The sequence below is a fragment of the Vitis riparia genome, chromosome 2 (genome assembly GCF_004353265.1).
Source record: "Vitis riparia cultivar Riparia Gloire de Montpellier isolate 1030 chromosome 2, EGFV_Vit.rip_1.0, whole genome shotgun sequence".
NCBI lineage: Eukaryota > Viridiplantae > Streptophyta > Magnoliopsida > Vitales > Vitaceae > Vitis > Vitis riparia.
The window spans coordinates 11,583,137-11,599,817 of NC_048432.1; the positions used below are offsets into that span (position 1 = coordinate 11,583,137).

The window sequence follows — 16,681 nt, forward strand, 5'->3', positions numbered from 1 at the left end:
TTCCCTTGGGTAAAGCATCTGGATAAAGAGACTACCCTAACTTTAAACAAACTTTTTCTTCAAAAGGCCTACAATATATAAACTCTTTTCATGCAACATCAACCAATGTTCTCTAAAACTAGTATTTTCTCACCTCTCCTACTACATCCCTATCGCCTACTACTTGGCTAAGAGGTATCGAATAAATAGGAGGCCCCTTTTCCTAACCAGATGAGCAAATGAATTGCTAGTTAAGAACATCCCTTCAACAATTGTCCTCCACTTGTTTCAATTCAAGTGAAAATGAGGAAAAGAAACAAATGCAAATGCAAACTAAAGTATGATAGTGGGGTAGTTAGTGACTTGTAACACCAAGAAATAAATCAAAATAGCAGTACTGTCCTTGTTATGTATATATATGGATAGAAAACTTCTGATTGAACACTCTGTTTTATCTCTTTATTAAGTACCACAGCTATGGAGTTTTAATATAAGCTTGCAATTTGAGGACTACAAAAGACCTGTACTTCTTCAAGAGTAGCTCTGGACTCATCTCCAAAAAGGGACTCTTTCTCATCTACCCTTTTAGCATAAGACAATCCCAATCTAGATTTAGCTTGCCTTAGGTCACCAATACCAGAATTAGTATCAGGACCTGCAAACCCACCCATAACAGGTGCCAATGGTGGTCCAATGAGCAGCCCATCTGCCCCAAATTGGGGCCCTCCTCGAGCATAATCAAAAAGGGCTGCACCACTTCCTCCTACTTTGGGTAGAATGATAGGATCACTCTTCTCATTGTCTGTCCAATAAAAGAGAAAAGCATCAAAAGTGTCATAGTAATCGTCTGTACTTCTGTAGCCTTCAGGATTAAAGGCCCCAAACTTGAAGGACTTGTTTGTGTAGCCAATTATTACACACGGGCCCTTGAAGTCGCAGCAGCCGTGGAAGTTAGTGGCGCTAAATCCATCGATGGAGGCCTTATAGCAGCATTTTAGCTCCCTGCCTGCCATCATCACGAAAACTCAATTCTTATATTCATCTCAACACAAAATTGATTACTGTAAAGCACCATGTTTCAATCTTTAAGCATTTGGCCCAGAGAGCCAGGCAAAAAGTTGAGGATAATGAGTTACTTTTCCCAACTTCAACTATGTAAAAGCTAGTGAGAAACACATTTTGTACTTAAATCCATTAGAACCACTGCATTATCTTATGATAGAATCTTTATCCTTTTGAAAAGAAAAGAGCACCCAAACACCCTGCTATTGGATCCTCAACTTTCTTATTTGATAAGAAGCAAAATAAAATATCATTGTAACACTACCCATCCGACTTAGATGCTTGTTTTTGGTGAATGGAATTGTTACGAGTACAACTATTCTATTGATGAGAGATAAGGAGAGGAAAAGAGAGTACCCCTTAAGAATGTTTTGGCAACCAGAGAAGGTGAGAAGGGGAGGTCAATATCATGGTACTTAGGCTGTGGACTGTCGTCTGTGTTTTTCTTGCCAGTGTTCCAACCAAATAAGCTTCTTGGGCTTGTCTTCCACCACTGCAGTGCTGAGTTTGAGACGCAGCAAGCCATCTGCAGATGGCTAGGTCATGCCCAGGACTCTCATTCACTTACATCCTCACAAATATCACAAAATGGGTCCTAGTTACCCTATCCTTAACGCTAGCTTCTCTACATATTCATTGACAAATGTCATTTCCTTATTGGTTTTATCGCCCAAGAATCCTTGGTGCCTAAACCCAATTTCATTTCCCATTTGTCATGCCGTTTGAAACCTACAATTAATTATTAGAAGGAAAAGATTATATTTAGAGAAAATACTTATGGCAGTCCAAGTACTATACTTTGTTATTGCCCAACATCTCTTGTTAAAATCATAAATAAAAATTTTTAAGTGCTCTCATTAAAGATTACCACAAAATTTTGAACTAATTAGGTAGTGGTCAAATGATAATTAAGATCATGTATGAATCAAATTGGGATTATATTATTGCTAAACAATTTAATGTCTCTTTTTGTGCTAGTGAAATTAATTAGGATCATGGGTGGAGCTTTAATAGTGGGACGGCAAGAAGTTGGTGTAGTAAATGCAGCCAGGTCAGAGGACCATTGGCCTAAGTAAAGGAGTGGAAAAGCTTAAAACAAAAAATTAATTTCTAGACAATCTTATTCTTTAAAGTCAACCTCCAAATACCTTCACATTAATTCTCGTCCATTTGTTATACAATAATATCTATGATACTATTAATTTCCATGCATGATGGGCATCACCATAATCACGTGGTTAATGTATGTATATATATAAAGATGTCTTTAATGACATGATCACTTGTGGGTGTCGAGTTTGTCACTTGCCATCTAGTGGCCACTTGAACATGGGTGAAAGCTTGTTTGAAATAGATTGACTGAGTTACGCAATGTAGGGAGTATAAGCCCTAGAAGACAATAAACAGCTTCCTGATGATACCCAACATGCCTAATAAGCTTGTAGTGGTGCCACCATCGAGATAGGCTTTGTGTGACAAGAACCATTGGCCAGTGCACGATGTGTTAGCTGGAGATGAGTTTTTTATCACAAAGATAGAAAATAAGTTTGTAGACTAACAGCCCTCAACATGGGTCCATAGCTCAGTGGTAGAGCATTTGACTGCAGATCAAGAGGTCACCGGTTCGAACCCGGTTGGGCCCTCTTTTTCTCTTTGTATTTTTTTCTCCAATATCAATGTGATCAGCTCAAATATCATCTCATTTGAAAATTGTAACCACATTAATCATAAAAAGCTGTGATGTATTAGGATTAATGGAAGAATTAATGTAATTAATCAGTGTGACTGAATCAAAATCTTGTATACTAAAAGCACTGATACACTTTTATTTGATAGTCAAGCATTCATATAGTCCATAAGATCATCAGGAGTGTAGTTCTGAACCCTCGCACATTATCATTCTGCCCCATGGGAAGGCAAATTACAATGTAAAGTGTCAGCATTCCGCATTTGGGATGGTTCGCAGATCACAACAAACTCATCATCAGGTTTATACTCTTTGAAGGTCGCTACCCTCGCCAGTTCTTCAACTTCCGCAATTACAAGCTCAAGCCTTGCCACTGTCTCTACTAGCAATGATGCAAAGGCAGCAAAGGGAAGCGCTTCCGAGAACTCCAGGCTAGTGATGGCAAGCTTGCTTAGTGTGGGCCTCAACACCTTTCTATCTGCCTCTGAAGATTGTTCAGAAGCCCTTTTGCTTTTCCATTCCATCAGTGCTGAACTGTCTGTTTTCACGCTTGATAAGGACACCCCAGAGTATTTTTCACGTTTCTGGCGTGCTGTTGCTGCAGCTACTGCAAGCATGTTAGTGGCTTGATTCTTGTTGGAGCCAAGGAAGAGCCTGGGCTGGGATTTTACGGCCGTGTTGAGGTCTTGTAAGGCTTCATGGAGATGATCCGAGAGCAGCTCTTGACCGCAGTGGCGTCGGGCCCTTATGCAATTGGCAAGCTCCCTGAGAACTTTTGATACTTCTGCAGCAACTTGGAAGCATGGATCTTTGAAGAGGGCTCGGACTGAATGCGGGGTCTAACAGAAAGACAAACATCTATGGTGAATCAAGCATGAAATGTAGTAATCCAATTCAGTGTAATTGATTTTGAGAATTAAGAACAGATATGGATCACACAAGCATGAATCAGATGATACCTGAATTTCGGTTTGCAAACATCCGTGTAGAGCTACGATAGTGTATCCAAAATGGCGAAGAGCAGCTCCCAATTTCACATACTGCTGCCCTGGAAACCTGTAGCAGTGAATTGAGTGCCTGGGTTCCCAACTCGCATGTAATGCCTGCTCAATACAAAAATTCGAATGCCCGTTACTACGAAGAACATATATACAAGACCTAATGTGTATTCGGGATAAAACTAAGGTTATGTTTGGTTTCGAAAATTTGAAGGAAAAAAATCATAGGAAGGAAAAGTATAAAAAAGAAAAAGTAAAATAAATAAATTATTTTTATATACTTAAACTCATTTGGTTTATTTTTTTTTGTCATTTAAAGATTAAATAATTTAAAAAAGTATAAAATTCTAAATAATTTTAATTATATTTGATTTTTTTTTAGTATTTTCTATGCTTAATTAAATCAAATTTGAAAAAATCATTTTTTTTAAATACTTATTTTTCTTTTCTTGATTCTTTTTGGAGCCAAACATAACCTATATAACCTCAATTAGAAAAATAAAGAAGTTACCAGGGTCTCCTCTGTGGATTTTGAGTCCAAGACTGCCTTGTAACCTTTGTAAATGGGGTCCTCTGATGGTGCATCCTTCTTTTCTTGTTCCTCAGCATTATTGAAGTATTCATCTACACAAGCTGCAAGGTTTTGGAATTTTAGAATATGCCATGAAGCAAGAGTCTTGGTGGTTTGGATGGAGTTGAATTTTAGTTGTAAAGAAGAAGAAATTATGCATTGAGCTCAGCCAAGTAATGGGATTTCTATGGTTTCTCAGCCTAGGTTATACTCTTAAGCCTTAAAAATACAACATACCTTCGACTGATTTTGCTAGCCCTTCAAGCTTGCACACCATGGAATTGTGGAGGGCTTCCCCAGACCAATTTGGAAAAATCAAAAGGCTCATAAAAAGGCAGATGGCACAGCCAATGACAATGGTGTAGAAGCGCTCGTGTGCTAACTGCAATACATTGTCTACCCGGTAGCTCGACACAGTTATCAAATTAAAGGTCAAGATAAATATCACGACACCGTAGTCATAATTCTTCTTTATGAAGGGGAAGAACCTTATGTATGTAGCTACTGCTCCTGTTAGGGCGAAAAGAACATTAGGTAAACAAAAGGTATGCTTTAAAGGGCTTCTGATAGTCTCAAAAATTTTCTTAGAAAATTTAAAAGTAAAATAAAATGATAAATGGGCATGAATTTGGATGTACTGCAGAGATTGAATCAGTTCATTGTACATTGAGATCCTAAAAATGCCTTCTATTTTCCAAACAATGGAGACTCTCAAGACCTTCTTCATTGATCTTTGAAGTGCCAATAAATACAAATTTACTGCATATTATTCCACATAGAATCATTCAATGTCAAAGGGTGGGTTTCTGGGTGAAAGTTATACCAGTCAGAAAAACTGCAGTTCCAATGAAAACAGCTCGAAATACATGGCCAGAGGAAGTTGCAATATACTCCATCAAAAATGCCAATGAACCCGCTAACACCGTCCCGAGGCCTCTATTCAGTCCTTTGCATAAAGTTGCTCCTATCATTTGTTAAAATCCAAATACAAATAACTAATCAGTATCTCTTCATATAATTTGAAGTAAAAAGCTTTGTGCTAATCTACTTTACAGTGAAGTGCTTCTGCAAAAAGATCCACATAATTAAAAAATTTCTGTCCCAGATTCAGAAACAGTTTTGATATACTATTGAAAGTGTTTTATAGGACATGATCAAACAAGGGTGGGTAAAACATTTTGGCAGTGAAAATATGCTTTCAGGCAACTGAAAACCTTTCCAAATAAGGCCTTGGTGGGAATAAAACTTGACTAATCACACTTACACAAGCCATTTCATGGAAAATACAAACCTGCAGTGAACTCAAGCACAACCACCACAGTCATGACAGCCCAAATGGCATTTTCTCCAATGCCTTTAAACAATGGCTCCATTAGGTACAACAAGGAAACCAGTGTCAAAGACACACCGACTTTCAGAGAGTGAATCACCCTTCTCGGATCGTCTCGTCCAACCTTGGAAATCCTTTGCCACACCAGACATGGCCACACCCTCATTTTCTCAGCAAAAACTGCAACACTTTTCTTCCCATCTTCCCCACTTATTCCAGACACCGCATCTCCGGCCATCGCAATATTTAAGCCCCCAAGAAATGCAGAGAACATTCCTTAACATGAAACAATAGCAGGGATGCTTAGTTTTCGGGGAAGAAATAGTAAATAAATGAATGGAAGCTCAAGGCAATAGGCCAGATGATTCTAGGAGGCGTTTGTTTTTCAGTTTAGAAGTGAGACCATGCAGCCATGATAAGGAAAATATTTAAAAAAGAACTGATGTTTTTGGGTGGCCGGTGGGGATCTTTTTGGCGTATTGTGAGAAACCCCACCTTCCTCTCAGCTGCTGGTGCTACTTTATATTGAGAGGGAGAGGTGGTGATGTTCCTCTCCTGTGATCACATGCCCTCCATTAAAGTAGAGGGAGATATTAAAGATGGGTAGCTTTCATAAGGGCCTAAAGTCAATTGCAAAGAGGAACCCCAATTTGACTAAAAATGTTTCTTTATGAAGTGGGTAACCAATAAAAGGTTTCTATAATCTATCATTAAATGTGGCATCCCTAAGTTTGTAAGGCATGATTGAGGCATAAAGGAAAGCCTTGAATGGAAAGACACCAGCTTGCCAGTTTCTTAATTTCCTTAGGGTACATTAGGCTGTCTAAAATATTTGTACTTGAAAAAAGTAAGGGGAGGGGGGCTGTCGTCGCCGGGGAGATGCATTTGCTGGAGGAGACAACAAAATTTGGTGGAAAATAAAGGTATTGTGGTCCTGAATAAGATCATGACATAATTAAAAAAAAAAAAAACATATATAATACACAAATATTCTTAATTTTTCAAAGAAAATTTAAGAATATTTAGTCTTAAGCTTCTAACCATCTGCAAATATCCATCACCCCATTTACATTAATCTCGAAAGAAAAGAGAGCACCTTCTAAAGAATTACTTTCTGTTAATTAAAAGATGAATACCAAAACATTAAGACTCAACCAGGACTCTCAAACTTGGTGCATTTGCCTTTGGAATGTGGGGATGGTTAGGTGTGGCATTGAGAATAGGGCGGTGAGTCATGTTTGTAGTTAGGTCAGTGGTGCACCACCCCCAGGTTGACTAAACTTAAATTCACAAACTACCTGCAGCCAAGCTACATGAAACCATACATGGGTCACGAGTAAAAAGGTGTTGGCAATAGTGCTAGCTAGCGGGCCAGAAAAGGAATGCAAAGCTTCTAGTTAACCTAACAATGTGAGAAAAAGAAGTCCAGTGTGTTCTCAAACAGCTGGGCCTCATTTTCACTTATGTGCTTTCTCTCGTGCACTCTGAACTCCCTTCCCTTCTCCTCAACAATATATGTAGTCCAGCTCTTGCCATATGGCACTTCTATTGGCTCACACCTGGATCCTCCTTAATTGCTAGTCGTTGCTTGTTAGACTCTACAATCTCAAGCTTCCTTTAAATGAATCATTTTTTGCTACCGACTCAAACTCATTATCACTCAATCTATTTTTCTAATTGAAAGGGAAAAAAAAAGGTAAAAAAGAAAGGAAAAAACCCATATGTAAGAATGATATACGTTAGTATTTAGACAGACAACATTACTAAAAAATTAAAAATAAAAATAAAAAGGAACATAAAAGCTTAAAACCTTATAAAAAATTTAATGATTTTGAGCAATATTCATACTTGAAATATATCAAAGGGAGGCTGCCTGCTCAGGATGACCGAGGACTCGGCTCACTGGAGGGTGAGAAGCTTAGTGACTGCAACAATGGCTATTTGCACTGTATAGAACTCTGAACATTTATACCTCTACTTATTTCCCCAAATTTAAAGATGATTCTCAAGGCTTCATTCGGATCTTGAAAATTAAGACACAAATAAAAAGTGGAAGGTAAAGTAAAAGAAAACAATGAGGAGATGAAAAAAAGTTAAAAGATAAGGTGAATAATGGAAAACGTACAAGAAAAAGTGTCAATCTTTCTTTTGTTTGACCATCTAATGTATGTGATGAGTTCTTTTCACATGAGATACATTTGTGAAAAGCAAGGTGTTCTAGTTTGGGCAAAAAGTGGAGTAGAAGAGGTGGGAGAGGGGCTTGGAGATGATGATTGTAACCCTATAAGGTTCAAATGAGTAATTCAAAGGGTTGAGATTTTGAGATTGAAAGATTAAATTTTAGAATGAAAAACTAATTGTTTGAGTAGCTATTTTTGGTCTAAATAAATTCAAAGAAAGTTAAATTTAGAATTTTGGAGATTTGATGTGTAAAGTTGAATGACCTAGTAAAGATAAAATAGATGTTGTGATAGAATATTAGAGAGAATAATAAGGATATAATGATCCTAGTAATCATTGAATAAATTTTCTAAATTTCTAAGCATAAAACCTATGCTAATTTGTTCATTTCTAGCTTCTTGAAACAAGCATATAAGGGCAATTTCTATAAGTTATGTGAGGATATTGATTGCAGAGATTCAAGGGAATCCAGTCTCCATTTTTTTAAAATTTAATCAAATACTTATGTCGTAAGCATATATTATAACTTTATTAATTCCTTTAAAATTATATGTCTTAAGGTTATGTTTGATTATTGGAAAATAGTAAGGAAAGTAAAAAACATTGAGAAAAATAATTATCTCATATTTGCTTGTATTAAGAAAACGTTTTAAAAAAATAAAAAATAATTAAAATTAATTAGAAACTTATACATTTTCAAATTATTTAATCTTTATATATAAAAATTAAAAATAGAAATATCATTTTATTGCTCAAAGTTTATTTTTTTTAATGAAATAGAAATTTTGACTTTGCTGGTTTTTCTCAACAAAAATAAAAAGTTTTGTCATTAAAAAAAAATTGTTCTAGAAGTCATAAATAATTAACAATACTAAATTTATTAATTTCACTGTCAAATCTTTTTGTTAACAAACCAATTTCATCTCCAAAATGTATTACAAGCTATTTACAAATTTGTTGTAGTTGATATGAAAACATTCAACAACAAAGATGTTTTATTGGGAAATATCTTTAGTGATAAAATTTCGTCAAAAAATTTATTTATAATTTTATTTTCTATATTAAAATTATAAATTTTATGGTATTATCTAAACCTGATTAAAATATTATAAGGAAAATTTTCATTCTCAAACCTACTTACAAAAATAAAAATATATATAACATGTATAACCATAGTAAGTCATTATAGTAGAATATGTATGTTAAAAACATAAAATAAAATATTAGTCTAACAAAATATTAATTACAAAATAATTGTATCAATATGAACAAATCGGTTAAGGAGAATTTATCACAAGCATATATATAAAAAAGTAGGGATTATGGGACCTTTCACTTTTTGGGTTGTATACGTTCAAACACATTTCAATTTCTCTCATATTTGAAAAATGGTGAAGTTTGACTCAGTATTTGAATTGCCGACTTTTGCAAATTTGGTGCACTATATCCATGGAGCCTCCATTATTTATCTAGTTATCATTTTCACATTAAAAATAGGAAAAAATTTAGCAAGTTCTAAAATATAATAATTTATATTTTAAAGCATATTAGTAAATACTAAATAGTTTAACAATGAAAAATAGTAAACAATTAATTAATTATCTTTTACCTAATTGAAGTGTATTATGTGAAGAACAAGCAAACTCTCTTCCAAAATTTTATACTCAGTCATGAAACAATCTCAATTCATTCATCACTTTATATTTGACTTACATAGTTTTCTTATCAATAACATCTATTATACCTCTAATAACTTTTGGCCTAACACAAAAAATTTTCTGGATTCAACCAAAAAGTTGCTACATGAATGTGCTTGTGTGTAATTGTCAACTTATCGTTGCTTTATGATTTATATATAAGACTTGTATAGTCTTTTATTGTAATTAAACAATTTCTTGATGCTTTAATTAACCCTATATATGCCTTTATAGATATATCCCATTGAAGGTCTTATGATTTATATATAAGACTTGTATAGTCTTTTTATTGTAATTAAACAATTTCTTGATGCTTTAATTAACCCTATATATGCCTTTATAGATATATCCCATTGAAGGTCTTCAACATAATCAATAATGAACAATAAGTGCACAAATGGAACCATGAGCTTCACAACTATAAGACAATCATTCCAAAATTTGTTATCAAAGATGATAAAAACCATAACTTAATTTACTTTTATTATTTTTCGAATATTTAGAATCCACAAAAAACTTATTAGTCACTCGAGCTTGCAAATCATGCTATAATAATAAATACTTTTTAATGTAATGAATGTAATAGCAAAGCGAGTTGCATCGGGTCGTAAAATCTCTACTCATCTTTCTCTTTTTCTTAACCAATTTAACAAAGTAACATGATTATATACAAAACTTGTTGCCTTTGATGCACGTTTTGTGAGTTCAACAACACAGTCCAACTTACCAATTGCAACATCCTTAAATATTAAATTAAGACAATGAACTGCACAAAGAGTCTAATTGATGTGTTTCTACTTCTCAAAAATCAACCTTCCTGCATCCATATAATTTGTTACATTATTAGTGAGCATATGAACTACATTGCTTGAACGTACAGAACCATTCAACTATCTCCTCAAATAACCAAAACAAATTAGTTGCATTCTTCATAATATTCAAAATATCAATAATTTCGCAAATGATATTTCTTGAGGATGATAAACAAGGAAGTCAAGTGTCCATTGTATGTTATGACCCATAATCGTATACCTAACTTTTACCCACATTCATGATAAGAGTTCACAAGCAATTGAACTTCCTTTTTGAGGATTAATTCATAATTGATGGTAAGTTAAACCTTTTTATCTAAGACCTATTGCAACTATAACATCCAGCATTGGTCTTTAACATTGATTTGAAGTAGAAGAAATTCACAATATTAGTAGAAATGCATCCATCATAAAATAATTTTTCAACTGTTATATCTGCTCTCCAAATAACTTTTTTACTTGCTAATACACTCTTAATGAAAGGTTGAGCTCATGAAGTACTTCTTGGTGCAAAATACTTATCCATTGTTGATTTTTTTTTTTTCCTTTTTCCACTACTTGTAGGATTTTTCATTTCTTAAATATCTTCTTTGTATTCTCATGTATCTCTTTCAAACTACGATACATTAGGACCATACAAATGTTTATATTCGTAAGCTTCTTGCACTGTTATGGATTCACATTTTTCATGTGCGTTCCTAGTTGATGGCGAGACTCGCTTTTTAATGAAAAACCAATTTTAGAAAAATTGGAGTTATAACTTATTTTATTTTATTTTAAAGAGAAAACAAAATAAGAAATAAAATCTTCAAAAATGACTCATAATTTTGGAAAAATGTATCTTTGAAAGCTCCAATCTAAATCCATGGGTCAAATTACTCTTTGAGAAGATGTAGGTAGCACCCCTTTAATCCCTAAAATAGGTCATACTAATTAGGTCAAAGTAACTATGACAATTAATTGATTAATCTATGAATTCCAAAGTGATCATAAGATATAGCAAAACGACATAATAAAAGAGAATAAATAAGCAAAATGTTGGAGGGGGCGTACCTTAGTAGTGAATGAGAGTGCTTCATAGAAATAGGGTTAGCTCATAAAAATAGATATAAAATAATCTCATACAAGTCATAAAGTAAAGTAGAGATCAATCATTGGTCAATGAGCATATTAATCATAATTAACACAAGAAAATAACGCGTATGTTGGGCACCATCATTACCCGATTTATTTTTGTATGGATTAATTCCATAAATCACATTTTCCTGATGATCATACAAAAGGATCATAGGGATTTAGATAAATTTCCTTTATTTGAAATTATAGAATTTATTCATTCATTAAAATTGAGAAGAATCGGAAAAATTATTGCAAATTAAAGAAAATAACAGAAGTGCATGCGGGAAGGAAAATGGTTATTAAAACTGAAATTTGTTATTCTAAAGACGCCTAATAAGGAAGTTTTTGAGAAAACTGGGATTTATTTCAGTTGAAAACAGTTTTGAAAATTTTTGGCCATGCAGAATGAGTTGTGTGCACGTAGGAATGGGAATAGAAAGGTCCTGGTAATGCTGAGGCTAAGAAGCGGGCCCAATGCGACATCATGGAGAACAGGGAGTATTCCTCTTCCATATCTTTTTTGCCTTCCTCTTGTGCGCCACAGTCACTGAGGTCACCTGAAACTGATCCAGATTTTATTGAAAGGTCCGCATTGACTGCTTCTGCTTCGTCAACTTCAGGTTGATGATCTGCCGGATTGCTTTCCTCTTGTTCTTATATTACCAGATTAAATCCTGCACAAAGCTTAACCAAGCGTCTTCCCACTCCCAAATGTAAGCTCCAGATCATCCAGTAAGAAAGCGAGAAGATCTTGAGAATTATGCTGATTATACCCACTGAACTGAGGAACCAATCGAGCAAGTTTTCCCTTAAATACACGTGGTGCAACTGGTGTCCGGCCAGAGGACCATAATTTCTTCAACAACTCACCAAAAGCAAGTGCGAGCTCACCATTCACTCCTAATGGATTTTGTTTGTTGATCTCCTCATCATAGTCTTGCAAGAAATGCTCAACTACAGAATTCCATATCTCATCACTTGAAGCAATATTCTGACAGCATGTATAAAGGATCACATCTTCATACCAGCTGAATTCAGAAGCTTTCACATTGGAATACAACCATATAACGACAGCAGTCCACATTGTCTTCACCTCGCCATAGAACTTGCTGAATGAGATCTTATCCAGAATCTGCTACCCTCATATTCTCACTTCGGCATTGAAAATTTTCTTTCAGAACACACAACTTAGAATATACAATATTCACTTTTTCTTCGCATTATAGGATGTGGTGTCGCCCCACCTGAATTCAGATCGAGATGGTGTCAATGAACGCAAAGGAGAGGCCACAAAACCCATGTCTTCATCACTCACCGAAGGTCTTTCATCAATGGCTATGCTTTTCCTATCAGGAACAAACTCCAGAGTGTACAAGATGCCGTCAAGAAGCTCCTCCAGAACTCTTCTCTGTGAAGGTGTAGCATGGTGAATACAAGTTCTTGGGCACTGGCTGGACTTGGTAATCTTCACCATGAATTATTAGTTTTGACTTTTGGCCTTTCACAAAAGTCAGGAATGCCTCTGGTTGATATCCCACTCAAGAAGTCTCTTAAGCCAATAAGCCAACAATGAAATCATGGGCAGCTGTTCCATTGTGGCTACGGAAAACAAAGGGATAGTGGTTCCCCAAACATTTTGCCATGTAGTTTGCACTGTGAATAGCTATCTTTGATGCCTCGGTGAGTCCCATAGATCCCATCATCGCTGTAGCCGAAACCTCCATTTGCTCCAATTCATCCTAAGTAGGCGAGACCAGTTTATGGGAATTTTCTGGAAGTCCAAAATTTCCATTAATTCTCTGTCAGCTTGCCTGTATTTCAGCCTGTATCTCTTCGAGATGCTTGAGGCATTTCTCAACCACCTGGCTGCTGAATTTCTACATGGACGGGTGCACATAGTTCTCTTCGAACTGAGATATCAAGCTGGCTATGGCAGATTGAACTCAGATCATCACAGTCGAGATCATTTACTACTAGCACCACAGCAATATGATTTTTGCTTTCCCGAGAAACTGGATCGTCTTTATCTCCTCTTCCAGTTGGGCCTTTCGGCTATCAAGACGAGTCTCAACCTCGGATGTCCCATTTTACTTCCTTTGTTTACGAATATGTGAGCATGATCCTCGTGAAAATGCCAATAATATAGATAATCTGCAAGGGAGCTTCTCTGAATCATTTTTCTGATGTTCTTCTGCTTGCTGGTAAGGCTTTTTGGGATTTCTTGGGTGGAGGTCAAATGCAGGAGTGGGGCTCGGGATTCTGGAAATCATCCATTACTGCAACTAGTGCATGCACTGTGAAGAAGTTACCGTCCGCTCGAGGAGAAACACTGGGATATTTTCATGCATTGCTCCAGCTTCTAATCTCCTGGAACTAACAAAAAAGGAAAAAAAAAAACTCTATCCAGTTGTGAGTAGATGACGTCTAGGGTAGGCTAAAAAAAATGTCGAAAATGACATGCACTTCCATGTAAATCTTCAGCAACCCAATTCTTGCCATGGTGGGTTCTAGGACGAATCCAATGGTGGCAGCATTCATTTACAACTCTGTGTCCACGGTGCACCTATCATTCCACCCAAAATCAAAGATTGGAATCAGTCTGAGTGCTCTTTCCAACTGAAGACTTTTCTAAGTAAGCAGAAATTCTCCATGTGGCCTCTTGGCGATTGGCCACTTTGGCATAATTCTTGGTCATAAGGTCCCTCGTTCTGAATATCTTTGAGATGAAAGGGCCTTTTGTTACAGTACACCATATCTCGATAGCTGTTGCACATATAGAAGAGCAATCTTTTCTTGGATGAATGAAAGTCTAGCTTTCCAACCAATGCTTGTACAATTTTGGCTTGAGGTCATGCATTTGATCTATGTCAGAAGCCTCATTGTCATTCTTATCTTGGGCAGTATCCGTACTTCACGCCCACACATGCTGGAAGACAAGTTTGAAATGTCCTTGCTGTATACAGGTGCAAAGCTGTTCTCCCATTTCATTCATCCATTTGCTTCATGAACAACTCATACAAATACCATCCTGTCACTGGAGGACCTCATTTCCATCAACCCCAGAGGTTTAGCTCCCACTGAAGTCATAAAACCGTGCCTCCAGAACCAGACTACAAGCATTCACCCAAGTGGCACACCAACAGGAATACGAGGAAGAACAGGAAGAAGACTCACTCCATGCAGAACAAGGGGACAAAGTCTAGACCAAGGGTGCATGTCAGATGCACAGACACAAACTAATACCAGGAACAGAGAAAGAAATAGCCCAAAATAGAGCATGCCCAAAGCAACAAACAATCCATTAAATAAGACCTCATTTCATGTTGAAATCAATGAGCCTAAAGCAGAGAAGGAGCCAGAATAAATCTTAAACAAAAACTGGATTTAACTTCCAAGCATCCAGCATCAAATATAAGTCCAGATTCAAATTCATCATCAGATTTAAACCGAAAAAAATAGGAGAACAAAACAGTGTGAAGTTTGCAATCAATCCAAGATCAGCAAAACAACATATAATAGCTTGTTATCACACCCAAACAACAAATACTGTTCAGAGAATTGGCTAAAAATGAGAGTAAAGCAGTGTAAAAAATGAAAGACATGGAGATTACAATAACCTCACCTGGAGAGCCTCCTCCCAATCCGTGCTATCTTAGCTTCAAGTGAGCTGTGTCTCCTTCCAAAAACCACCAAAGAATCCCAGTTTTCCCTCTCCTATGCTCTTCCTCAATGAAGGTGATGCGCACCCAAAAAAATAAAATGAAAAATGATCTCGCTGTGATGATCAGATGAAGATCTACCCTAGTCCTGCTGCCGATGATCATCTGATGCGTAGTCTGCATAGATGACCAAAGCAGATGTATTGCGTACAGAGATCTTCTTCTGGTAATAATCAGCATGTAAAGCACCTTTTGGAGGAGATATCGGTGTAGACATGATGCTGATTATGTACCATACTGATGCCGAAGCTCGTGCGATGGGGAAATCAATGGAGTGGAGAAGCAATCGATGATCAAGGAGAATCTGGTCATGCGCCACTTCTGGATGAGGAACTGACGGTGCGTTGACGATCCTTGAGGACTTGATGGTCGTGCCGTTCAATGAATCCCGCAAATGCTGCTGGTGATAATCCTTCCTCATTCAGATAAAGTTTTTCCCAAGAAAATCATGCGTGGTCTCCAACAGAAAATGAAACTTCCCTTCTCCTCCCCACAGATGCTTCCCTCATAATTCTCTAGAACCCAAAAATATAAAATCAATTCATGAAAGAAATGAAAGTAATATTAGTTCCATGCAAAATAAAATATAAATGTATTCATATGCATTCAAAAATTAAAAATAACTTTCATGTAACCAAAAATTAAGAAATCAAAATTATGCCATTAACAATTAAAATATCAAACCGATATAATTAAATATCATAATTTTCAAATCTTGTACAAAAATCAAATTACCTAACGTGCAATTAAATATCAAAATGATCCATACACAAACAAGAATCAAAATCAATTCAAACTCGTCAAATCCTAAAACCAAGCCATTAAAAAAAATAGAGTCAAATCTAAATATACTAAAATTATATTGAATAAAATTTTAAGCTAAAAAAATCCTAAGTCTTAGAATTATCATATTAAGAATCTCTAAAAATCCTCCAACACGGCCCCAAAGAAAATCCAAAGATAGTGATTGAAAAAATTACACTAGAGACTCAACCACATTGTGGAATGAGGTAGCAAGGGATGAATAAGGGTAATCCTGAATAATATGTACTAAAATGACAAAATGAAGGGTCTACACTGCCTTCTTAGATTTCACAAACTCTTATAAAGATTTTTTCATTCAAAATCTAACATTAAGATAAATCGATTTACATGGTCCAATATCACCTTTCACTTTAGCAAGGTATTGTTTCATTTTATAAATTCCTCCAAATTTCACAATTTTTTTCCAATACAAACATATGAGAACTTTCCTTCGATTTTCATATCTTTATTCAAAAACATGGTTTCATGCATGGTCAGTCTTGCCTCTATTTGATTATGAATTTGTGGTTGGATCTTGAGAAGATGATAGTGCTAAGTTTGATTCCATTTTTCTATCAAATTGTCAAAAAATAATAATTTTAATCATCATTCAAAAAAATAAGTCATCAACAACTGTATTGATATATACTTACTATAAATTTTTAATCTTTCAATTAAAATAATATTAAAGCTTGCTTTCAAATTTTTTTTATATCAAAAAA

At 35.6% G+C, this 16,681-nt stretch overlaps 2 protein-coding genes and 1 non-coding gene across 3 annotated transcripts; 1 reads left to right on the top strand and 2 right to left on the bottom strand.

Annotated features, from left to right (window-relative positions):
- Positions 1 to 358: 358 nt before the first annotated feature.
- Positions 359 to 1,599, bottom strand: LOC117926527. Its single transcript, XM_034845648.1, has 2 exons — positions 1,399 to 1,599; positions 359 to 985 (listed from the first exon to the last, which is right to left on the bottom strand). The coding sequence occupies exons 1-2, from the start codon at positions 1,565 to 1,567 to the stop codon at positions 465 to 467; spliced, it is 690 nt and encodes a 229-aa protein (XP_034701539.1). The 5' UTR covers positions 1,568 to 1,599; the 3' UTR covers positions 359 to 464.
- A 1,013-nt stretch (positions 1,600 to 2,612) lies between these two features.
- On the top strand, positions 2,613 to 2,684 carry TRNAC-GCA. Its single transcript has one exon. It is a non-coding gene; the product is annotated as a tRNA-Cys (tRNA).
- A 160-nt stretch (positions 2,685 to 2,844) lies between these two features.
- LOC117928610 (aluminum-activated malate transporter 12-like) lies at positions 2,845 to 6,107 on the bottom strand. The gene is made up of 6 exons (XM_034848542.1): positions 5,589 to 6,107; positions 5,121 to 5,261; positions 4,535 to 4,807; positions 4,238 to 4,359; positions 3,688 to 3,831; positions 2,845 to 3,567 (listed from the first exon to the last, which is right to left on the bottom strand). Exons 1-6 carry the CDS (start codon positions 5,899 to 5,901, stop codon positions 2,938 to 2,940), a joined length of 1,623 nt encoding a protein of 540 aa, XP_034704433.1. The 5' UTR covers positions 5,902 to 6,107; the 3' UTR covers positions 2,845 to 2,937.
- Between the last annotated feature and the right edge of the window lie 10,574 nt (positions 6,108 to 16,681).

Bases quoted from the DNA above. Each gene is read 5' to 3' on its own strand.
- LOC117926527 (XM_034845648.1), bottom strand. From the start codon at position 1,567: ATGGCTTGCTGCGTCTCAAACTCAGCACTGCAGTGGTGGAAGACAAGC. The intron at 986-1,398 runs GTACTCTCTTTT...TGATGATGGCAG, and splicing joins TGCCAAAACATTCTTAAGGG to GCAGGGAGCTAAAATGCTGC.
- LOC117928610 (XM_034848542.1), bottom strand. From the start codon at position 5,901: ATGTTCTCTGCATTTCTTGGGGGCTTAAATATTGCGATGGCCGGAGAT. The intron at 4,808-5,120 runs GTATAACTTTCA...TCGCCCTAACAG, and splicing joins AACTGCAGTTTTTCTGACTG to GAGCAGTAGCTACATACATA. The intron at 4,360-4,534 runs GTATGTTGTATT...AAAACCTTGCAG, and splicing joins GCTAGCAAAATCAGTCGAAG to CTTGTGTAGATGAATACTTC.